The sequence below is a fragment of the Colossoma macropomum genome, unplaced genomic scaffold, assembly GCF_904425465.1.
Source record: "Colossoma macropomum unplaced genomic scaffold, Colossoma_macropomum, whole genome shotgun sequence".
In the NCBI taxonomy this organism is placed as follows: Eukaryota; Metazoa; Chordata; class Actinopteri; order Characiformes; family Serrasalmidae; genus Colossoma; species Colossoma macropomum.
This window is the reverse complement of record NW_023494797.1, coordinates 1,859,607-1,884,424: the sequence shown is the minus strand read 5'-3', so window position 1 is coordinate 1,884,424 and position 24,818 is coordinate 1,859,607. Positions and strand designations below refer to the sequence as shown.

The 24,818-nt window shown below is 37.5% G+C and overlaps 1 protein-coding gene across 1 annotated transcript; it reads left to right on the top strand.

Moving 5' to 3' along the window:
- Positions 1-1,149: 1,149 nt before the first annotated feature.
- Positions 1,150-24,300, top strand: lpcat2 (lysophosphatidylcholine acyltransferase 2). Its single transcript, XM_036584140.1, has 14 exons — positions 1,150-1,520; positions 4,424-4,566; positions 6,273-6,490; positions 8,324-8,436; positions 9,533-9,593; positions 12,602-12,660; positions 14,350-14,384; positions 16,336-16,390; positions 18,679-18,761; positions 18,872-18,997; positions 19,572-19,725; positions 20,079-20,177; positions 21,229-21,370; positions 22,009-24,300. Exons 1-14 carry the CDS (start codon positions 1,371-1,373, stop codon positions 22,191-22,193), a joined length of 1,623 nt encoding a protein of 540 aa, XP_036440033.1. The 5' UTR covers positions 1,150-1,370; the 3' UTR covers positions 22,194-24,300.
- The last annotated feature ends 518 nt before the right edge of the window (positions 24,301-24,818 follow it).

Here is a 24,818-nt window from a genome sequence, read left to right as displayed (position 1 = left end):
AGGAAAATAAGAATTTAATAAATTGTATATAGTTTAAAAATATGTTTGTTCTCATATTGAGTGCAAGGGTGCCTTTAGAGTTACTTTCTGGCAGGCCAAATTAAGTGTCCTCATGTCCAAATTTGGCCCATGGGTCACACCTTGCTCTCATCTACTGTCATCCATGATTTGTCAGCCACCCTTGAATCCATTCATCATTGGTCATTTTCTGACCATCCAGATATCATTTGGGTGGTTGTCCATTCTCAGCACAGCAGTGACATTGACATTGTGGTGGCATGGTCATATATGTATGGTGTTTGTAGGAGGGTAGCAAATACAAAGAAGTATTGCTGGAATTTTTACACATCAGTGGCACTACTAGCCAGCAAACTGCAGATACTGCTGTAAAAAACTGACCATTTTTGAAGATGGCTGACACAACTTGTGCATGTTAAAAGATGGGATGTATTTTGTAACTGTATGATGTTCAGGTGGACAGTGCAGGTTTTTCTAATAAAGTGGACGGTGGTGCACAGAGGCCTCCAGACGGCCTTCATCATTTAACAGTTGAATAAACAGCGACACCTTGTGGCTGTTCACAAGAAGGCTGTGCTACGTCATTCACGCCCTTAAATATTACTTACTAATGCATTACACAGGATGCCAGCGTCATGTTTCACTGTCAGCATTAGTAGAGATAAACGTGTGCCAACAGTACTCCGGATCTATCTATCTATCTATCTATATATATATATATATATATATATATATATATATATATATATATATATATGATGTTGGCCCTTTCTTGAGGGATTATTTTGTCTTAAACACCCTTTATGTATCCCTCCAACATGAACAGATTAAAATAAATTGATTAAAATACGTTTTAGCCCAAAACTTTAACACAAAACTACAGTGAAACAGATATCAAGCTAAGTATTCATAACCATTTCATGTAATGACGTTCTGTGAGGGAGGATTTAGAGGTGTCAGCTCTACCACCACTGTGAACAATTCTGACTCGGAAAGATTCTGTAGAGCGAAACATTTCACACTAAACCACTCTGAATAACTTTCTTTACGCCTTAACGATTTCACTATGCAGAAATTTCGAAAAATCAGTGGAAACCCCCTTTAAGCTAGCGAATAGGAAGCTGGTCTCAGTTCGTGATTACACCAGCAATGGCGAGGGCAGCAGTCGCCTCACGGTGTCACTGCACCTCAGAAGAGGATTAGCTTTAGGGGAGGCTGGGTAAACGTTAAAAAAAACCTTCCTGACAGGGAGCTGATAACACCTCAGGAGGGGAGACGGAAGGTAGAGCCTGGCCCACATTGCGCAACGGGCCAAGATGCACATCAAGGAAGTTTCTCATCCGTAGCGGCAGATGAAGCAGGGAGAGGCTCGCGGCGATCAGTGTGTAATCATGCCTCCCCAAAGAGTGTTCGCTCTGCCCAGGCAGCAGTCTCTGTTTCTGCCCGCTGTTCTCAACCCCTTTGTGCTGGAAGCAAAGCTGACCAGAAGAGAGAAAATTAAAGTGAGTACTGAGTATATTTTTTCCTGATTTCATGCCTACATTTCCCTACATCTGTATGCACTATGTCTGTCTGCTAACGTACGGCTGGGTTAAGAATGGCAGGGAATGCAGTACTGTGCTATGGCTAACGCGTCCACTGACTGGTTGTAGTAGTTAATCTAATCCGATAAAGCCTCTGGCCATCCGTGTACTCTCCTAAGAGCAGCCCAGGGTTAGATAAGGCGTGTAAACACAAGTATTCTCACATTCCGGTGTTCTGACGAAATGTTCTACCACAGCGCTTATGGGTAGCTCCGTACATAAAACTGTAGGAATGATATATAGTTACCTTAAATCTCTGGGAAAGAAAAGGCTACCAGCAGCAAAACTACAGACAGGATATTCGATAGTCTAAATCATCTTGTCAGATAATCATACCAGCATTAAAATACACTTTGGATATTTTGATAGCCTAAATCTTTTAATATCTAGTAATATTAAGTTGAGTCTGTACTGAATACATTAAGAACTACACTACACTACTGATATGCGCATGCTGGGCAGGATAGCTCAGTGGGTAGGACAAATTGTTAGAACACCTGACTTTACGTTTCCTCACTCACTGGTTTCAGGTAGTGAGTGATATAAGGCTTTTTTCATGACAGAGGTCCACCTCTAAAAGCTCCCTTACAGAAGGTCATTACTAGAAGTGGTTAGATACATGCTGCCTGATGATAGTTTCGTGATAAAGGTTTGGCGCAAAATTTATTTGAATCCATTTATTTTTATCCATTCACGGCGGGAGGGGCACACACAGGACGTTGTGAGGCAAAATAGTCCCCAGATTTCAGATTTATGAGTTTTTTACTATCATCACCGTTACATATAAAAACTCAGAAGGCATATGTAGGTTCACTGGTGGTGTTGTATAGTAAATAAAATGGCTGTATTTGTGTTGGAGACATTTTGACCGCTGGTTCCTATCATCACCACTTTAAAGAAATCAGAGTCTGTAAGTTTCACTACAATGAACCATTTCATGTCAAACTAGTCCAGATGACTCTATATACATCTCAAGAACTGAATTAATCTGAAAATTTAAAAAATTGGTGGAATATCCCTTTAAGACTTGTAAATGTCTGGTCATAAAGACAGCCTCAAGCAAAGCTAATGAATAAGGCTGTAGCAATACACAAGTGCTGACTACACAGAGTTGTTTGACTATAAATATAAGATAAATAAACTTTTTATTGCATGCCACTCTAACCCTTTCATAGTGATGTCAAATTCATAAATGAAGCTTTCTTATGAACTGGTGCATTTCAAAAATCAGTCAAACTGTTTCAAAAGTCTTTAAAAAAAGTCTGCACTTTGAAGAGTGTAGCTCATTTCACTGATCAGTAAAATGAAGGAATGCATCCCAAGTGAAGCAGCGATAAAGAATAATGATGAATATCAGAATTACATCAGTACAGCAGATAATTGCTTAAATGAAATCATCAGACAAATATTTAGATTTTTGATATTTTAAATGAATGTTTGATGATGTATTTATTGCAGTGTGAAAGACCAGAACGTTAAGGCAAGGCTGGACTGCTGTGCTGAAAAAATCTACATTGTATTCATGTATCTAATCCAGATGGATCCATTTTCAATTTCTACATGTCATAGATGTATATGTTTTAGCATCAGCATTGGCAGATATTTACATGAAAAATAGTATGTAATAAGCCTGGGATTTTTAAGAGGTTAATCAAAGTTTTCTGTAGCATGTTTGCAAAGTTTACGCCCTTGTTATAAACTGAATAACTCAGATAAAAAAGAATAATAATCTTTCACAATTTAACCTCACAAAACTCATATATTAGGCACTGCAGAACCTGAGAGCCACAGTGGCAGTTCCTGACCGGTCTAAGCCGAACTTTATCAGTTCTCCAATGTGATCACCGTAATGTCTTAAACTCAGTCGAACTGGATAGATAAGCTGGTTTCTGCCATGTTCAGCTAAAAATGAGCTGAAAGCTCAATAGAGCCAGACCTGTAGAGCACTGCGACCTTATGAAGGCATTTAGGCTGATAACAGAAATATGCAGTCATGAAATAAAGCACATGTTAAAGTCATTTCATTAACTTTCCATTTAGTCTTACTTACACTTTGAAGTAGCATTAGTATTAAAGCCCTGGCTTGAACATGGATATTTGAAGATGCAAACAGGCATTCAGGTAACATGTTTTTTAACACCTTATATTGGACTAGATAAAGACATGTTTTTGTTTAGATCAAAGCATAAACACTACTTTTTTGTATAGTTTTGTGTGTTGGCTTTGATTCACATTGTCATGTAGCCCTGTGTTTGTAGAAAATTGGTTTGATACTACTGAGTCATTCCACTTTGCAGCACCCCGGAGTGAAAATGAATAGGTTGAATCGGACATTCGATTTATTGAAACAAACATTTCAAAAGAACCAGCTCTAGTCATTTGAGTGTTGGTACATGTAAAGAATAAGCCCCACCCCTCTTTGCCCACTTTACTCTGATTGGATGCACCCATATGCCCAGTTTTGATCACTGACAGTGGTTTTAATACACTCAAACGTTAATTTTTCCAGTTTTTTGATACTGTATTGAAATTGTTACACTCTTACTAATGAACAGTTTCTTAGGGTAAATGCATTCATATAGGAAAATGCTTAACCAATCTGTGGCTATCATAACACCTGCTTTAGAAAGCTGGACCTTTGAATACTGTGCTTCAAAATAAGAGCCATAAAGTCAGTCCATACCTATATTTTTAACACACACTGAGGCATGCTCTACAGATGTTACGTCTATGTCTGTGTGTACTGTTACTGTATTAACTTCTAATGGACAACAGATACCTTATTTTGTGTACTTAAACCTCATATCTGTTTATGTACACAGTGTTTCCTCCTGGGAATTATCCTTGTGCCACTGCGGTCCATTTTCATGGTGTTGGTTCTGATGGTAACATGGCCTGTTGCTGCCTTGATAACATTCAGGCGCCCTCTGAAAGGAGACATGAAGCCCATGACCGGCTGGAGGAGGTACATACAGGGACATAAAGTCTTCTTTATCAAAACAATGGAGATATGTATCATCTAACTGATCACCAGGAACAAGTGACTGTCTATTTCACTTACAAATAATAGCATGTTCTATTCAAAACATGTATTTGCATAGCATTCTACACCTTTTCACATAAGATTCCAAGAAACATTTTTTTAAGGATACTATCCAACTCTAACATGCCCAGGGTATTTTTTTCCTTTTCTAATCTGATTAAGCAAACGATGCCTTAGGCCCAAATGCTCATTCATCTAGTAGAGCTGCATACAAGCTGCAGCAGATTGAAAAGAGCGAGCTAAAGCCATAAAGCGTGGATGCATATACAGGCATTTAATGACAGGAACTGTATGCAGTTTAAAACAGAACAGTGTTCAAAGGTAGGAGTCAACGAATATGCAGAGAATCCAACAAAACCAGAATTCCGAATCAGAATAGTTCAAATACACAAAATACATTGGAAATGGCTGTGATTATATCACATAACATATTTGAGATATTGTGGTGGGTCATAAGGTCAGAGAAGCTAAACACTGGTAGATGATCTAGACACAGAGTGACGCTTTCCCATCCCCTTACAAATATTTTGAGGGTCATTCCATGATTTTTAGCATAGAATTAGCAAATACACATATAGTCATCTGCAAAAGTTTGAACATCCCTAGTTAAATAACATTTTTTCCTGATATTCTAAGTTTCTGTTACAAAAATGTCACAGTCGTGGTTTGATGTACTGTACAGAGCTAAGAGGATGTGTTCATCACAGGTTCAAATCATGCAGTCCTGCATCAAGCAGGAAGCACTCAGTGAAATTAAACAGGGATTTTACATCACATGAATTCCAAATACATTTGGCACAGAGCTCAAGTTCAGCTCAAATCAACAGTTGTGCTTCAAAAAGTCAATATAATTACTTATTGTCTCAATTTCTTCTTTATTATGTTGAAATATCTTATTTTCTCAAAATAATGATGTCTCATATTACTCTCTCAAAAAGTAACAATTTATTCTTTAGTCATTAATTTGACCTACTAAATCAAAATATTGAAAAAATAAGTCATTCTTTCAACCTAATAACCTAATAATGAATTAGAGAAGGATAAAAAAGCCTACCTGCCAACCTGACATGTGAGTCAAACACATGCATATATTGTGCTGCTCATATGTTAGTTACGAAGTTGTGCCTGGGTTCATTTGCATGGATGTTCTTAGTAGGTAAGCCGCTAAATTGACCATCCCCACAGACACACAGTAGTCTGACACTAATCAGTGCTTCTCTTAGTAAATCTGCCCATTGGTTGTAACACTGTTACAACTAACCCTGCCATGTGGAAACTGTACTTTACTCTAGATAGCTCTCACTGTTGTTTACCTGCACAACAAGAAGGTGATTAAACAGTATAGATAGGAAATCTGTAATTACAGCTCAGTAATTGAAAATACTTCCTTTTATGGTACAAAACAAGTCTTCATGGTGAATCTGGACAAATATCTGGCTGATTGCTGACAAAATTCACAGATGAAGTTACAATGGGACTGTGAGAACATAACTAAAAGCACATTCTACTTGAAGCTGTTTAACTACATAAAATAGCCATGTTACATTTTACCCCACATTAGTTTGTTCCCCTCTCTGCCCCGTGTATGTAATTTCTGGTCATGTCTGTGTGTGTGTGTGTGTGTGCAGGTTTATGTGTCGCACAGTGATGGGGTTTCTAGGCCGGCTGTATTTCTTTTCTATGGGCTTTCGCGTAGTGGTGAAGGGGAAGCAGGCAAGTAGTGCTGAAGCCCCGATCCTGGCTGTGGCTCCTCATTCGTCGTACTTTGATGCCATTGTCTGTATTGTGGCCGGGCTGCCATCCACAGTGTCCCGCTCTGAGACTCTGGCAACTCCCATATTTGGTCGTGAGTATCCAACAGCTGTTGATTTTGGCTCTCTGACTTTCAGAATAACACTTCTTTTACCTTATAATAATGCCATCTTTGTGTGATGGATGAAAGCTGTTCGCAAATCAAATGGAAATGTGAACCTGGCACATCTTCCCAGGTGCTGTTCATTCTTGACAAATTCCTAAATTCCTCACCAGCTGCACTGAAGACTAATGTCATGTAGGAGCCACTGACCTCGGACTTTGCACTTTAAAAAATGTGATGTTCTGGACCACTTACATGCCCAGGGCCCACCAGCGGGCCCACAGTTTTATTACACATTTCTATAACCTAAGTATAGCTCAGCCAGTTTGCATTAAAGTGCCTGTAGTTACTGACTAATAAGCCTTAGTATGTTATAGGCTTGGGATTTTAAGGGGTCGGATGTTTTTTTGGTTTAGATATATGGTGCTAGGAGAACTGATCTAATTGGTATAGAAGATTTACATTTTGTGGAGGTTCTTTAAGAAAGTTCTTCACACCCTCATTTAAAAAAACGATTATTTAAAGAACTGCACATTGAAGGGATCTATATGGAACCAAATGCGTTTCTTTTATGGAAGAACACATTTTGACACCTTCATTTTCAAAAGTGTAGCTCATGGACTGATCAGTGAAATGAAAGAAAGCATCACAAATGAAGCAGTGATACTTAATAGAGATAAATACCAAAATCATATCAATAAAGCAGATCCATCTTTAAGAAAGAACTACCTGGCACAAATGTCTGGGCCATCTGACAGACTAAGCTGTGCATAAAAGGAGGCTAGAACAGTTGTCAGAAAGTAATTGGTCTTCAACCCAAGCAGAAGCTTCCAAGAAAGGAACTGACATGCAGGTTTGCTTGGACACCACAACATTATACGTCAGCATTCACAAGTGGAAAGCATATATGCTGCACCCTGCTTTGGGAAAAGGGGTGCAATGGGTTTACAGCACTGCCACCTTTAGAGGTGTCTATACCAGGGTTATAATCCCCTCACCCAGTGAGAGAACATTTGTATACAATGTCTGATGTTTCCTTTATGGTTTTAAGCAACTTTATTAACCAAGCAGTGTATGGTTACTAAAAAAATAGAATAATAAGCGAACACTGACCTGGATATCATGAAATTGGTGTACCAAAGGAAATGATATATAGCATTGTGCAAAAGTCAAAGACCGCCCTTCATTTAATGTATTTCCCGTAAGAATAATTATTTAATTTTTCACCATCGGGAGAAAAATATTTTTATAGAAATTTACACAAAGCCTTGACAACAAAATGTAATGTCAAATTTTACAGTATTTAATGTCTCCACTTTGTTGTCTTGCAAAAGACTTACCTTCAGTTTTTCAAAGAAATCTGCTGGGATATTTTTCCACACGAAAATTCTATTTTCTGTCCCATTTTTTCTATATTGTTAAATATTTTTCAAACTAGAAATTAAATAACTGAAGGGTGGTATTTTTGCACAGTATTGTAGACCTGACGTTTATTAGAGAAAAAACTATGAATAAATATAATGCATGCAAGACTCAATTTAAAACCCACCTGCCTGCTTCATTTGTACATTGTTTTGTCCTTTAGCCTGACTTTCTGTTCAAAGACAAAATGCTTGGACAGCCCTGCTCTATATAATCAGCTGTGTACCAAAAAACCTGAAACAGTTTGCATGTTGGCTTTGGCAGTAACCGTTAAAACTTGCAAGCATCTGTGCATTTTAAACCACGATGATAAAGAGAAATAGTCTACGAAGCTAACTGGGTAAGTAAACAATACAATGCATGCTTTACACTGTGTGTCTGAGGCTGTTTTGTGTGCTTCAGGTTTTCTGCGGTGCCTGCAGCCTGTGCTCGTCTCTCGCAAAGACCCAGACTCACGCAAAAACACCATCCTAGAGATCAGCAACCGGGCCAAATCTGGAGGCCGCTGGCCGCAGGTTAGGCTGAACTACTGCTAGTGTTTTTTATATTTCCTTCCTGAAGCAGAATGAGAATCATGTGTTTGTTCACATACAAGTGTTTAACAGTATACAGTAGCTCACAACAGGAATTTTCCACTTGTGTTCCACTTGTTCACAGAGATATCTTGAGTTCTGCGTTGCATACATACCATCAAGCAAACATGCAACTTGAAGGAATACAGTATGATGTAATTGAGCCAACAATGGCAGTTTCACAACCGGTCTTGAAAAGGGAATTTCAGAGTTGAGTCTTTGTGTTTCGAAAGCTGGAAATGGTGACCTTTACTTCCTGTATGATGTAGGAAGGCCTAAATCTCCACATTTAACCAGAGGATACTAAAGATAAATTTATACATAATTATTTTCAATAAATATAAAATAGTACTAAAATGTATGTTTGATAACTTTGTGAAAGTGATAATTTTATAACCTACATACACTGTAGGCCAAAAGTATGTGAACACCTGACCATCACACCAATATGACTACCAGATAGTAAACAATGATTTATCACTCCAGAGAATATGTTTTCACTGCAATCTGTCCAATCTGACACTTAGCATTGCACATAGTGATCTCAGGCTTCTGTGCAGCTGCTCAGCCATGGAAACTTATTTCATAAAGCTCAAGTCACGCAGTTCTTGCAATGATGTTGCTTCCAGACGCAGTTTGAAACTCTGTACTTAGTGATGCAACAGAGGATATGTGATTTTTACATGCTATGTGCTTCAGCACTCATCGGCCCCATTCTGTGAGTTTGCGTGGTCTACCTCTTAGCTGAGCTGTTCTCCTCCACACTTATACTTACTACTACTTATACTTACACAACAATAACACTTACAGTTAAATGGGGCTATTGTATGTCTATGGAGATTGCGTGGCTATGTGCTTAATCGTAGCCCTAATTTTCAACAGGTGCGGCTGAATTTAATAATAAGGAGGGGTGTCCACGTACTTCTGGCCATACAATTGTAATATTCAAATGATAATGCAACTATTTAGGCTTGTTTTCTTTAAAAAAAATATTCTGCTAAAAGAAAACAGCTTTAGGTACTTGTTTGTTTGTTTTCAGGTATTGATTTTCCCTGAAGGAACATGCACAAACAGATCCTGTCTCATTACTTTCAAGCAAGGTAATGAACCATGCTCTTGCCTAATTTGTGTATGTGTCTGTTTATTTGCTTAATATTTGTTTACATTAGTTAGTGATTTTTGTTAATAGCACTAATACTGGCAGTCATTCCCACTGAGCTTTTGCCATATTCTGAAGTGTGTTTTTAAAAAAGCTCACAATCTTCAGCTTGTTCTAACAGGTGGCTACAGTGTCAGCATAATATGAAAAGAATGTTGTGTCTACACAGACATGGATGCACCATGAATAAAGAGTATGTTCAGTTTTGTTTGCTACACATGAAATGAACCAGTGTAGCAATTTGCCTGTAATGCAAATGCACAGAAAGGGAGACGTCCAGGGAGGATGAATGGGGCTTTCATGCCATAAGCAGTTTGCTTTTGCTTACAGAAGCATCCAGAATGCTGTTTACAGAGGCTAGCAAAAACAGGAACACAAGTTAGAGAGGGATGTGAAATCTTTTAGATATGACCTTCATACTAGCCACTTCCTTCTTTTGTTTCTATATTTGTTCAATAATCATATTTTAGATCATTTCAGTGTTGCAGACATTCATTTCAGGATGCTCTGCCATCATCAATATGTATTGAATTTACTTAATCTAAGGCCTCAACTGCAAACCATATTAACCACACAGAACTGGCTTGGTAATCAGTAATTATTGACTGACTGAATGAGACCATGCTGCACAGTAGGATAAATAGGATGCATAATCTAGGACACAGTCTGATCAATGGAGTCTATTGACTGACATTCAGAGCAGCAAAGAATGTTAACTGATATTCAGCCTCTGGTTTGAGGTGAAGAGAGGGTTAACTATTGTGTGTTTTGTCCCAATTGTATTTGCACTTTGAGTTCAGTTGTTAGATATAACAGTCATGGTATCAGGGTTGGGAGTACAGAATATGTATTCCGGTAGAACCCAATGATTAAAAATAGGAGAATCTCTATGATATAACTTTAAAAATACTTTAAAAGTGATCAGATTGCTGACTGGAACCTTTTTCCACAGTTGCTAGATATAAAAAGTCATATTATCAGGGTTACTTTAAAAATTAAAAAGCTACTGATTACATGTTAAAATGTAATATTTAACATAATCCAAAGGATTACTCTTTTAAAGTAACAGAATCTGATTACTTTTGAATTCATTTTGGATTACTTGTCTTTTTAAAATCTTATTAAATAAAGACGAGTTCAAACAAATTTCAATAAGATGTCTTTGATCAAGTAAAACAGGCAAACAAGGGAAGCCCTTAAGGGTAGTATTAAAATCAACTTTATTTATTCCACTTTATTCATTTTTTCTGCCTCTATAATGCACCAAACAGCCAAAAAAATATTTTTAGCATCACTTGTAAAATTGCAGCTATCAAAAAATTCTGTCACAATTTTTTCCACAACAGTACAATTTGTTTTTATTTTTTTTCTTACCTTTCATAAACCAGGTGAAAAAAAAGCAAAGTGGCTAACAATTAGTATGCCCCAGCAGCTTCGACCACAAGGAAGCAGCTGATTTTTTTTTCTCATTACTTTTTATAAACGAAGTGTAAAAAAATACTGGAAAGCTAACTGGCTAACAGTTAGGAATTTTTATGACAATTCATAATTTTTTTTACCCAGTCCATGAAGGGAAAGGGGGAAAAATACAGCTGCCCCTTGCTGGTCAAAGATGGTGTAATGTGCTAAGTGCTAGCCAATATTTTTATTTTACACATTATCCATGTGGCATTGTTAGAATTACTGCTACTGAGTGCTGATTGGTTGGCGAGCTGATCAGCTTATTGGCTGAATGAAGCAGTCTACACACTGATGTCATGAACATACATGAGGCGCTGTTATAAAGTCCTATAACTGGAGTTCAAAAGCCTCAAAAATATAACAGTGGTGTTAAAATGTTTTATGCTGTTCTGAATGCATTTATCTATATTGTGTTTAAGCGTTTCCAAATTTTGATTTTGCTAAAATGCTCCATATTAATGGTTCTCCTCTTTACAAATTCTCGGACGCAGCTCCATATGTGACAAAGCAGAGGAGAAATGAATCTTTTTGATGTTCTTTAAGAGTAATTGCTATGACCTAATCGTCTGGTGAACTTGGATGTTGCTATACCAGTAGACATCAGATGAATAAAATATCACTTTTTTTGCTAGCTGAAAAATGGAGTGAGTGGTAATGTAACCACCCTGCTATTATAATGTACTGTAATCTGATTACTGCCTTTTTTCTGGAACTGTAACAGGTAACATTACAGTTACCATTTTTGGTGTCCTCATGTGTAATGCCGTTACACGTATTCCATTACTACCCAACTCTGCATTTTATGAATGTGTTTTGATGCTGTAGGTTGAGGCAAATCAGTATAAATCTATTGCGTCACATGATGGGCCTTTTGAAAACAATAAACATTCTAACTTTTAATTTGGTACTGTAAACATTTAGAAGGCAGTGCAAATAATATTAGCCATGTAGTTGTTTGGCATGTATGCTAGCAAAATGAGAGTTTTTTGCCTATATTTTCATATATTTTTACTCTTCCCATGATTCTCTGTAATTTAGACATTTTTGTCAGTGTGTGTAGTCTATTGTTTCGTGGGTACAACTAGTGTTAGTTAGTTAGTAAACATAGCTAAGAAGCTAGATAGCTAATCATGCTGGATGCTGGTACGCTGGTCAGTAGCAATGAAAGTTATTATGCTGATCACCACGAAAACCAGCATATGTTGTGTTTTGGTTGCTGGTGTGCTCGTCAACCAGCATGACCATGCTAGGAGAGCAGCTAAACCAGCACCAGACCAGCACTAGACTAACATAAACCAGCTTAGACCAGCTTGGACTACATGCTGTTCTGAGTTTTTTTTCAGCAGGGCAACTAAGGCTAGTACTTTAGTAGCTGCGTGAACAAGAAAAGACAATTTAGTTCAAATATTTATATGGCAATTAATTGTCAGCTAAAATTTCATGATTGTGACAATCCTTACTTTTCTATCTCTCTGCTTCTCTTTTCAGGTGCCTTTGTGCCAGGAGTTCCTGTTCAGCCTGTTCTTTTGAGGTACCCCAATAAGCTGGTAAGTGGTGCTTGCCCCCCTTTTCCTAATGCCACATTCTTTAAAAATAAAGGTTCATTAACCTTTGGTGCCTTAAAGAGCCTTTTAATGGATGATTCTTCAAGGAAATGGCTCACTGCTTGCCTGCATGTAGAGGAAGCGTGTAGAGGAAGTGTTTATTCTGAGACCCACAAAATATTTTCTTTATCAAAAAGTTCTTAAGCTTTCCAGTCCACTTTATTACTGCTCTTTATATTGAATAAAACAAGTGCGTACACTGATAAAAGAGTGAAACATATAAAGTCTTACTCTCTTATGTACTAGTGAGATACAGTCGAGAGCAAAAGTTTGAAAACATTGGGTTGATTTTCTAAGTGAAAATAAGTTAACATTCTCGACAGGTAACAACCTAACCGAACAATATATGCCAATATCTTTACATCAAAATTGCTTAGTTTAATTGTGGTTAACTTACTGCTTGCTTGCATGGCACTTTCATAGGATGCCACCTCTGCCACAAGTCAGTTTGTGAAATTTCTGTCCTGCTAGATCTGTCACAATCAGCCATAAGTGCTATTATTATGAAACAGAAGTGTCTAGGTGGAACAACAGCTTAGCCACTAAAGACAAAAATTCAAACAGACACACTCCAAAATCTTGTAGAAAGCTTCTTAGAAGAGTGAAAGCTGTTATAGCTACAAAGGGGGTACCAATTCCGTTTTATTGCCTATGGATTTAGAATGGAATGTCATAAAAGCTCCTGTGGGTGTAATGTGTAAGTGTCCAAAAACTTTTCCCCATATAGTGCATTTGTGCTGAACAATTTTGGGTTGAAGATTTGTTAGAATGAGATACTGTAATATTTGAAAAACAAAAAATGGAGCTAATTATCACTCTAGTAATGGAAAGGCTATGATTAGAGGTGGAAATAAGGTTACAACTTGCAAATCTGGTTACAACTGTGCTGTGGTAATACTCTCTTGCAATACATTAAAACACATTTGTGTGATGCCTTAATTTATCAAAACCCACATAAACTCAGCTCGGTAGAAATATCTGAGGTTGGTCAGAATGCTCACAGCTCATAATATAATAAAACTATAATTTCTTAGACAATTAATTTGCATATTGCAGCCTTTCAGTATCAGAATTATATAAATAGGTCAAGATCATGCTAACAATTAACAAACAATAGTTTGTGCAGCCCTTTGAATAATTGATAAAGCATAGAATAATAACAGAAGTAAGTAAATCTGTATTAACCGCACATTATCTACTCTCATCTTAAAGCTGCAGTACCAGAACAATATTAATATGCATGTACTGGTACTGCCAAGAAAGACTACATGAGCAATTTCTGGAAAAATACTGAATCATTTTTCAGTCCTAAACTGAAGTTATGCACATATAACTTATGCACATCAGTCACATTACAGCATACATTTTAAGTAAGTAAGTAATAACTGGGAGACGTTTAAGCTTTGTGGGCTAATTATGCAGCTGTGCATCATTGGAAATGTAACCAAGCAACACTCATGCGCCCAGAAACTGAGGAACTTGCTGTATTTCATACAGTTATTTAGTCTCTTATTTTCCATGTTTCAGACCTTGCTTACGCTGCAGTCCTCAGCTTGAACAGTAAACAGTTTATCTGTGAAACACTACTGTGAGTCATACTTTCACACTGACAGTTTATTTTCTGTGTTTCAGGATACAGTGACATGGACATGGCAAGGGCCCAAATCGTAAGTGCTGACCTTTTCAAATCATTACATGAATTTCATTTGTACAAAAAGCCCTGAGAAGAAGATACAGTCATGACTCAAACTTAAGATGGTTATCTTCACACCATCAAGACCCCACCTCCTGAGATAAAAGAGCCACCCACAGTCACCCTCTCAGTTTGTTTAGCAACTGTCACTGAAATACTAAACATATTTATCAGTTTTTCAGAACTGCTTACATTTACATATACATATACGGTAAGTTCATGTGAATAGTGTGCTTATCATTTGTAACACTTGATTTAACCTGTTGATTGTTCACAGATATGCAGCTCTGTATGTTAACAGCACAGTCATTAGTGTTTAGCTTCAGTTTCTTGTATGCCTGGACTGCATACACTACATATGCTGCTTGTGGTATTTTGCACATGCTTTAAACATTCCCAGGAAGCAAAGTGTTCCCAGGTAACAGTTTAAATGTTTCCTGTAATATTTCCAAACCATTCCAAAACAACAACAGTTAATGCCATAGTTACAATAACCGTTAATGAATCCAAGAGCTATGAAATTAAGTAGATGAAGAGAAGTGAGGTGAGAATTAAAAATTGTTGGCAGAGATTTTTCCCCACACTTAACCCTCAATCTACTGCTAATTTCTTATCGCCTTATGCATGATGGCATGCAACCTAAGGGAAACACTGATCACATCAGCTTAACAAAACTATATTTTTATAACATTATATATGTAACTATGTTTTTATACAACATAATTCCCACAAGATACAATGTATATGTACACTCATCCAGTGTTTTCCCATGACAATGTTTTTGCAATCCCTACCACCACACCATTTTCTTCTTGTTCCTCAGTCCTACCATAGTTCAAAAGGAGTGGGTTCAGCTTTCTAGCTCCAAGCAGAAGCCACCTAGAACTCCAGCGCAAGTTCTCAGAGTTCTCTCCCCTTCAATCAGTCCCCCCTTATACTACCACCATATGTTGAAGGCACGGTCCAAACTGGCAAATAGGGAGTTTTTCCCCCTTTGCTGCAGCAACAGCCTCTACTCTTCTGGTAGGCTTTACACAAGGTGTTGGAACATTGCTGTGAGGATTTGATTGCATTCAGCCACAAGAGCATTAGTGAGGTCAGATACTGATGTTAGATGGTTAGTTCTGGATCACTTCAGCTCATCTCAAAGGTATTGGATGGAGCTTTATCACTCCAGAGAATGCAGTTCATGCATATTTTTTTAATCAGTGCACTACTGAAGTCAAATCTTAACTGTATTTATCTGTGCTTCTGTATTCATATGAAGATACTCACACCTGGGTTGTATCTCAAGCACTTGATTCTGCCTTGATTTTGAATGTACTTTGTGGACAGGCTCAGTCATGTAACAGATGGGATGGTGTGGGATTCATAGCAAGTCATACTATATTCTTTCTTGTTTTTCACCCATGTTGCGCCCAGACTTGCTTGCTTTAATTCCTTGAAATTGTGCCAAATCCAGGCATCACTACAGAACTGCTGAAACAAGTGTTACATCAGCTCCTGTTGACTTTATGTGAACATTCAGTTCATCATTTAGAAACAGATGTATTTTTTCAGGCATATCCACATTACTGACCTAGATAGCTGTGATTATAGTACCCAGAATTATGTGATTTACCACAGCAATTGTACCAGAGCTGCCCTGCACATGATTTAATAGCTCAGAATCAAAAATGTAAATAAAAAAGCTTTTACAGAACTAGTTTAAATGTGTCATATTTGTTAGACTTGCATATTGTTTGCTTTTATGTGTGAATAAAAAAAATTTGCAATTTACAGAAAGTCCCCACTGCGGCTTTTACTTTATTGGAGGTGTTCTTTTAATATTACATCATTTCTTGCTGTAGCGTCTTTCTGTCTTGACATAAACCCTGAGAGGTTATGAGAAAGTAGGATAACATCACTGTTGCTTCCTCTTGCAGGCGGGCCCTGCTTCTTCGCACACTGTGTCAGCTCTACACGACAGTGGAGATTGAGGTTAGCCACCTCCGGTGACTACTTCTCTGTTCTAGCTTTGGCTTGTGAAATACCTAAGCTCTTCATTAGTACTATGTGCAAACGGCATCAGATGGTTTTTACATAGCCAAAAATACCTTTCATGACCATGAAATGACATATATATAGAATTATATTATTTAATTATAATTTAATTATAATATAATATATAATATAATAAGTGTTGTATAATTAATGGGAGAAAATGTTTTTTCAGATTTGTCTGACTCAGAATGATAAAATCTAAGGTATCAGACATCCGGCTTATAAAGAAGTACCATAAGCATAGTCATATAAGTATAGTATCATAGGTAGTGTCATAAGTATCAGTTATAACTGTAAGATATCAGTGTTCCTGAGTAAAGGAAATCATTTTTTTTGTATAGGAAACTGTACAAGATCTATATTTATATAGCTAGCTGTTGTAATTCAAGCTATTGGAAAGTGCTTTATATCTGCACCTACACCACTAGTGGAGTAGGCTGTAACAGCTCTGAATTTGACATCAACTTGCTTGTTTTGTGAGTACGTAATAGATTTCTACACTACTGTTATGTGTAATATACAGTCATAAAATTTGTATATCATTTGTATGGCCATTAATATGCCATACATGTCATTATGCAAACTTTAATGCACAATTTATATTTCTTTACTGAGTTTAATATATTAGAAAAAAATAATACACAAAATATAAAACGTGCATTAACCTTTGCACAGGCCAGATTTATGTCTCCCCCCATTATTTTAGGTTTAGCAAATAAACAGTAATTGTGAATTAAAATGTGCAGGAATGTGTTCTCTGTAGAAGATGTGTAGTAATTTTCACTTCAATTTGAAGTGAGGCACCCAAACTTTGGGCACCCAAACTTTTGCAGAAGACTGTAGTTTTCTGGGCAAGCACCCAGAAAAGCTAAGAGAATAAAGAGAACAAGAACTTAAAATATATGCAACAGTAGCCGTTAGAAGCTAAATAAATATGATTGTAAAGAAATAAAAGAATACAAAAGACACAGTGACAGAATAGATAGAGTAAAAAAATAATATAATAAAAAGTTCCAAAGTAAAAGCACTTTTGAAAAAAATTATGTTAAAAAATTTCCACAGACTACACCATCCTCTGCTCCTCAGGCAAGGAAAAGAAAAATATAGCTTGTCAGTTATACAGTAATTTGTATTTGCTTGCTATGTCAGTTCAGAGATTATACAGATGACATTTCAGATTAAGTTTGAGTTATAACAGGAGGGAGGGTCGACATGATGTGACATTATCATGTCAAGTTATATCACCATATGTTTTTCTGAGAATATTGTGGGCATCATAAGTAATTCCAGAACAGTGACCAAAGCATGTTTAATTAAAAAGAGTTTTAACTGGAGCTCCCATGGCATAACTCTGTAAGGTCTTGCCCTATTGCCTTGTCTTCAGTGTGTGTTTGATTGTGTGATTGTTCCTGATTAGTTGGCTGTAGTGCTGCACAGTTGAATATAAACAATCGTCGTACTTATGGTTTTTGATAGCAGTAATTGTGGTTTTGCTGGTTCAGGGTGTCCAACTTATTATAGCTCTGAAAAGCTAAATATTATATATTCAGAACAAACAGAGGGACATTTTGCAGCAACAACAAATAAACACCAGTATTTGAAAGCTAAATGTGTTGTAGAGTTGGGCAATACGAATAATAATATTTATTTAAAAAATGTATTATTATTATAAATAATCTTTTTCATCATTGTGATAAATTACATCACAGTACACTTTTCTGAGCATGCTGAGGATATAGCTAGTGCTTAAAGAACACTAACAAACTGCATGTTTTATTGCAAAGAGTGCATAATTTGTCTTGTTTAATAGGATTTAGTGCAGCGCAGTATGTGCAATGTTAAACAAATATCACATACTCTTATATTTTTAGTGCCACTACTGGGGCTTTTTCCTGTCCTAAATGATCTAACTTCAAAAAAATGATATATCATGACATGTCATGTATCATGAAAATGTCTTCAAGTATCATGATATTAAATTTGTGCCATATCACCCACCCCTAATGCCATGAGATTGTTTTTTTAAAATAAGTGGTCTTTAAAGTATATTTAAAACCTAAACGCCACATGTTCTCTTCTATAACACTGAAGTTTAGTTACAGTCAGGCTTTCCTCTAAACACTGTAAAGTGTTAAAAAGTGTTGCATTGTTTAAAAAGTTTAGTTTACAGTGTAATTTACAGTAAGTGTGACATCATTTTGAACATGTGCTTTTGTCTGTTTTAGTTTCTTCCCCCTCATATTCCAACAGAAGATGAGAAGAAGAATCCCAACAAATTTGCTCAGTCAGTCCGGAGTCTAATGGCTGAGTAAGGAAGGATGATTACCATTTCCATTTTTAACACAAAATACAAGTTTATACTGGATACTGGCAGACAGCTTGACTGTACTGATGAATTCATGCTGTGTATGTTGCCAGATCACTGCGTGTCCCAGTAACAGACCACACGTTTGAGGACTGTCGTCTGATGATCTCTGCAGGGGAGTTGACCCTACCCATGGAGGCGGGGCTAGTGGAGTTCACCAAGATCAGCAGGAAGCTTGAGTAAGGCACACCGCCCAGTGCTTGACACTTCATTTTTCATGTACTGGCTGACTCTTAGAAGTTGTTATATTAGTAGTTATTAGTTACAGTATATAGTATGTAATTTACTTATATGCAATAGTTATTACTTTCATTTCTTTATATTATTCAAATAGAATGACACAATTACATGTTTAATTACATAGTTATATAATAAATTACATTTACATTGCACTTGTATTCTTTATCAATAGGTTGCACTTCTGCCTTTTTTTTTCTGTTTGTCTGATTCAATGTCAAAAAATGGCAAATGCTCCCGAGAAATGGCAAAACATTCCTGTTTGGTTGCATCATCTCAAACCTACTACATTATAATTACTTTGTAATTACAACTCTTGATTATAATAATCTGTGAATAATAATATTAAGCATACTTTGCCTAAACACCAAAGGTCTCTAGATATAAACACTAACCACATGAAATCATTACATATGCAGCTGTCAAGTCAGTTAATATGGAATCATGTAATTAGTAGTGGTTATTAAATAACTTAATTATTGTCTTAAAAACTTTCTGTTTCTGTGCTTCCCTCAGTCTGAAATGGGACAATGTGAAGAAGGAGCTGGAGAATTTCGCCACCATAGCATGCTCGTGCAAAGGAGGCAGAATCAGAATCAAGGAGTTTGCCAGTTTCCTCAAACTACCTATCAGCCCAGCCCTTCAGGAGCTCTTTAGTCTTTTTGACAGGGTGTGTTGCTAGGTGTTTGTGTAACCAACATCCAGTGTTCTGTGTGTATGTAACCAACACCCAATCTCCACTGTTAGCTCATATTTTTGTTGGCGGTGTTGCAAATTGAACGTCTTTAGCTACACTAACAATAAACTACATAAACTGGTCATTTTATTAGACAGAAATAGTGTCATTTCATAGAATAGTTAGGCAGAACAGTTTTGTTTGACAAAACTATTATGGTAAGGTGACAGAGCCTGAGGAAAAATGAGGACTGCCCAGTAGGAATGCCCTCTATCTCCTGTTCTATTGAACAGGCTTGACTTTTGCCTTATATGGCAGACTGATTTGTTTACTGTGTGTTTTTGTAGGATGGGGATGGCACCATTGACTTCAGAGAGTACGTGATTGGTGTGACTGTGTTGTGTCGACCTGCTAACACAGAGGAGGTCATCCAGACAGCTTTTAAGGTACAAACCCATTATGAGGATTAGCTAGGTATTTCCTTAGGTTTTTTTTTCTGTTCTTTTCTGAGTGTATTTTTAGGGCTTTTCCAGATGCTTTTTTGAGCTACAGAGCTTCGACAGTGATTAACAGTGAATATTTGAAGCTTAGCCCCATGGGTTAGGGGTTGGGCTGAGAAAGTTGTTTAGAAAATCCAGATCCGACACCTGTGTTGAAAGCACATCTGCGGCTTCATCCGCAGTAAAATCCGAATCTCTAGGCTAGCTGCTTTCCTTACAGAGCGCTGTGGTCCTCACAATACGGCTTTGTCCCATCTACCAGGCCCGCTAGCCTCTCTTGGCAGCGACCATGGGATAATAGCACAGTGCACAGATTAAACAGCGCTTCATGGAGGTGGTCTAACTTGAGGCATGAAGGGTATATATCGTAGCCCTAAGGGTCCAGTATGGCGGGCCACTGTTTGCAGCCGTCATTGGAATACATGCCATCTAGCATTGTGTTAGCATCGTGACGTTCACTGCTGTGAGTCGCCCAAGCTGAGATGGTATATGTTTCCATATTTTAACAGTGCAATTAAAAAGTATAAATATAGTACAATAATGTGCTGACAAAATGTATTGTGGTGTTGCTACGCTGCATTGTAGGTAGTTCAGTTTTTAAAGAGAAGAAATGTTCATGTTGGCCTGTTTTAGGTTCATTCATACACAGACATTTATGTTGAAGAGCCTGAATACAGTTGGAGCCCGAATACAGTTTGGCAGTTCACCTTTATTGATAGCCTATATTTAGCCAAAAAAAAGGCAGATTCCCAAAATTAAAAACAGAATACCTACCCAATGAACGAACGTCCGAATAGTTGAATATTCAGGTCCAGGCCTATATTATTTATTAATACACTCTAAATCCAAAAGTCTCCTGCCACATTTTCTAATACATTTTCATTAATTCAGGTGCTTTAAGGTGCATCCATTGTTGACATGCATTCAGTTGTGTAAACATTGATAACGTCAGTATGACAAATATTGCACAGTTATCGCCTGTCGTCTCTTGCCTCAGCTCTTTGATATAGATGAAGATAACAACATTACAAGGGAGGAGTTTGCTGGCATTCTACGCTCCGCTCTAGGTGTGTGTGACCTCAACGTTTCCAAACTCTTCAATGAGATCGATGCTGATGGATCAGGACATATCACATATGGTACGTATAAAATTCACCTCAGAATCCAAGCTGCACTAAAAGATCCCTGAAGTCAAGTTGTCATTCTGCAGTCGGTATCATGCATATTAGGGTATAAGCAGATTTCTCAATGGGAAAAATGTGAGAAAATGAGAACAAAAAAGGAGAAAATCAATGCTATTGTAAACAGAAATGTTCGTTTTGCAGTATATCCATAATTCCTCGTATTGCTATTGGATTACACAGTTGTTAAGGAGTTGATTATTGCTACAGGCAAGCTAACACAGCTGCACACTGGATTGACATCAGTCCACTTGTTTGGACGGTAGTGAGTAGCTGGTGTTGTTATATAATATGTTATATTATAAAATACTACTTCTGTGCAACGTCATTTCAGTGCTTTAGCTTGTTTGTAGCATGTGTGTAGCATTTCGACTGCTAAACAACATTGTACTTCAGATGGTCCAGTAACACTCGGTTGGGGTGTTCTGTGACTAACCTTCATGATGTATGATCGTGGTCGTGCTCAAACTGTAATTATTTCTTTTTAAAAGGATATTATTCCTATGTAAGCAGTGTACACAATAACATTCATGCACAATGAAACATTCATGCATTTATAAGCTCTAAATAAACTTTTCTAATGTTTCCTGCTGTAGATGAGTTCCGCTCCTTTGCTCTGTCCCACCCCGAATATGCCAAACTCTTCACCACATACATCGAGCTCCAGCGCTACCAAGGCCTCCAGGGGGAGGGGCCAGACTCAGACTCCTTCTCCCACTGCTGTACTGTTTCCCCTAGCGACCACCAGGAAGACAGCAATTCAGACAAGAAAGATGACTAAGTCCCCATGTGATAGGCAAAGCCAAAACTATTACATGTGGGTTATGTGAGATAAGTAGAGAATCACTGGAGAACTTCTAACAGAACATGCATTGCTACTGATCAGCTGGCCTTTCATTGTTTTTAAACACAACCATCCCCTGGATGAAATTCTGCCAATGTCATCTTAACCCGTGCCTTAGAAGTGTGTAACCGCTTTGCCCTGGCCATAGGCAACATTTCTCCAAAGGCTGCAAATCTCCTTTACATACAGTTCAGCAAATCTGGGTTGAGCTGTACCCGCCTGTTGTTCACATACTGTCTTCAGATGTTGCTGCTTGCATCAGCTGTTTTATTTAAAGCATTCTGTAGCAGTGTGCTGTATTTTACTGTGATTATGGCAGGAGGCTTTTTTATATGGTGCTTCACCGATTGACTGTTTGCACAAAAATAACATGCCTTTCAGTCAGTCTTCTCAAAACAAACCTGCAGTGAGAATGGCAGTGGCAGTAAATTAGTCTGAACTGTCAGACTAGGAAACATACTCTGCTAATAATCTGTAGGGGGATGTTGTTTTTGTTTCATCCCTGAAGATTAACAATTGGCCCTTTGCAAAGTTCTGAAAAGACCCTTCTACTTTAGTTATCATTGCTACATTACTCACATTTTTCAGCTCTGGCCACCTGGTGGCATCTGTAACACTTGTGCTTACAGACCCAAAAGGTTAACTGCATTACCTTAAACATTATTCATTATTATTCAAAAATAAACTGGCTTCACAAGATGGTCAGCATAAAAATAAATGTTGGAGAAATGACAGTATGAATGAAGGCCAATTTAAAGCAAAAAGTATTCTGGAAACCATGTTTACATTAATCAAACCAGAGAGATCGTTTAATTTCATTGGTAAACTGTAATGGAACAAAACATGATGGTATGCATACAAGTGCATGACTATGATCTTTAAAATTTTTTTTGCAAATGTGAACACTGAAAGGTTCTGTTTCATCTAATTTCTCAAGCTAGCTATCAGCAGCTGAATTAAGAAGAGCTAACATATTTAACATTAGCCAACTAATCTTGTTGTTCTGTAACATTACCTTAGAGCCAGCTTATGTCTGCCTGTTAATAAGTTTGCCTTCAAGCTGTGAGTGCTGTCTGTAGATCAGTCCAAGTTTTCTAGCCTCTGCAAAGAAATAAAAACAGTATGAGTCTGAATTACATGCTCACCATTGACACTTTTGCACCTCTCTTAGCCAAATAATTCAGATTTATTTTCTGCCAGTGCCGTTCTCACTGCAGGTTTCTTGTGAGGGTTTTTGTCTGAGTTTTTCCTTCGTTTGACAGAGGAAGTGGCACTAAGAGACAGTTGTGATTTGCTGAGAGACGCGTCAATCATTATTTTGCAAACAGTTTATTATTATTGAATGTTAATTTCATTCGAAATAATTCATACTGCCATATTGAGAAATCACTATTTTGCAGCTTGTCAGTAACTGCAGATTAAAGCTAATAATTGCTAATATTTATTCTAACATAATATAATGTCAGGCCAACACAGAATTAGAGCAAGATCATTAGCTTGTAGTGGATACAGAGGCTTGCGATAGAACAATGTAAGCAATTGCCAAACTTTTTGTCACTTTGGAAAATGGGTCCAACAGCTGAAACAGGCCAGTTACAGAAAGTTGTGTTAAGAAAAAAGCATATTTTTAAAGATGGCAGGCAGATGAACTGTAGCCCAAGGGAAGATGCTAATATACATGCTGTTTTTCTCTCTATTGCCTTCTTTCTCCTTTTCTATTTCTCTCTCTCTTTCTCTCTGCTCAGGGACTCTGGTGCGGAAGGTTTTCAATAATCAAAGGTTTTTTGCTCGGCATCTGTTGGTATTTGCATTTCTATTGAGAAGAGATGTTGCTGAGTTAGCGCTCTGTCCCTGTTGCTTGTTTAGTCTAATGCTCAACCAGCGGCTGAAAATAGGCCAATTTGTGAGCAAACAGGCAACACAACACACACAGCAGCACGTACCAGGGGTGCGGCTGCCTCGCTGCAGCTCAGGTTGCAATTAGGACTGTTTTTTGTTAACACAGCACTGTGCTTTTATTTTGCAATAAAAATACACTGAATTTTAACAAGCTTTGTTTATAGTGTCTTTTATGTTACACTGTTTGAACATTTGTTTAGGGAAATTTTTCCACAGCAGAGAACTTATGGTAGATACACAATGGGAAATGGCTGAGCCAGAGAAAACAGCAGTGTTCTCATACTGTGGTCTTCCACCAGGTGACAGCAGAACACTGTTCTAGAGCAAACACATTGACTGAAGACTGTGGGAGCAATGTTTAGTCTGTGCGTTTTTCAGAACATGGTTCAAAAGATGTTTAAGTATCTTATGTTTTGGTTGCTTTGTAGTTTGTGTATGTGTGCGTTTGTGTGTGTGTGACTGCCACTCATCCAGCCCTAAAGGTCACTGCAGAGTGCACAGAGGTCAAAGGGGGTGACCCCTCCTAATGCCCTTCTGTTGAACAAAGCCAAACATAAGGCATTGTTACCACTTCCATTATCAAAACAAAGCTAAAGCTGAAAGCCAACTCAAAACCACCGTAATTATAACAGAACACAATAAAAGGCAGACCTAAAGGCCAGC

Excerpts from the sequence above, each read along its gene's own strand:
- lpcat2 (XM_036584140.1), top strand. The coding sequence starts at position 1,371 with ATGAAGCAGGGAGAGGCTCGCGGCGATCAGTGTGTAATCATGCCTCCC. Across the intron at positions 1,521-4,423 it reads CCAGAAGAGAGAAAATTAAA|TGTTTCCTCCTGGGAATTAT; the intron begins GTGAGTACTGAG and ends TTATGTACACAG. Across the intron at positions 18,998-19,571 it reads AAGATCAGCAGGAAGCTTGA|TCTGAAATGGGACAATGTGA; the intron begins GTAAGGCACACC and ends TGCTTCCCTCAG.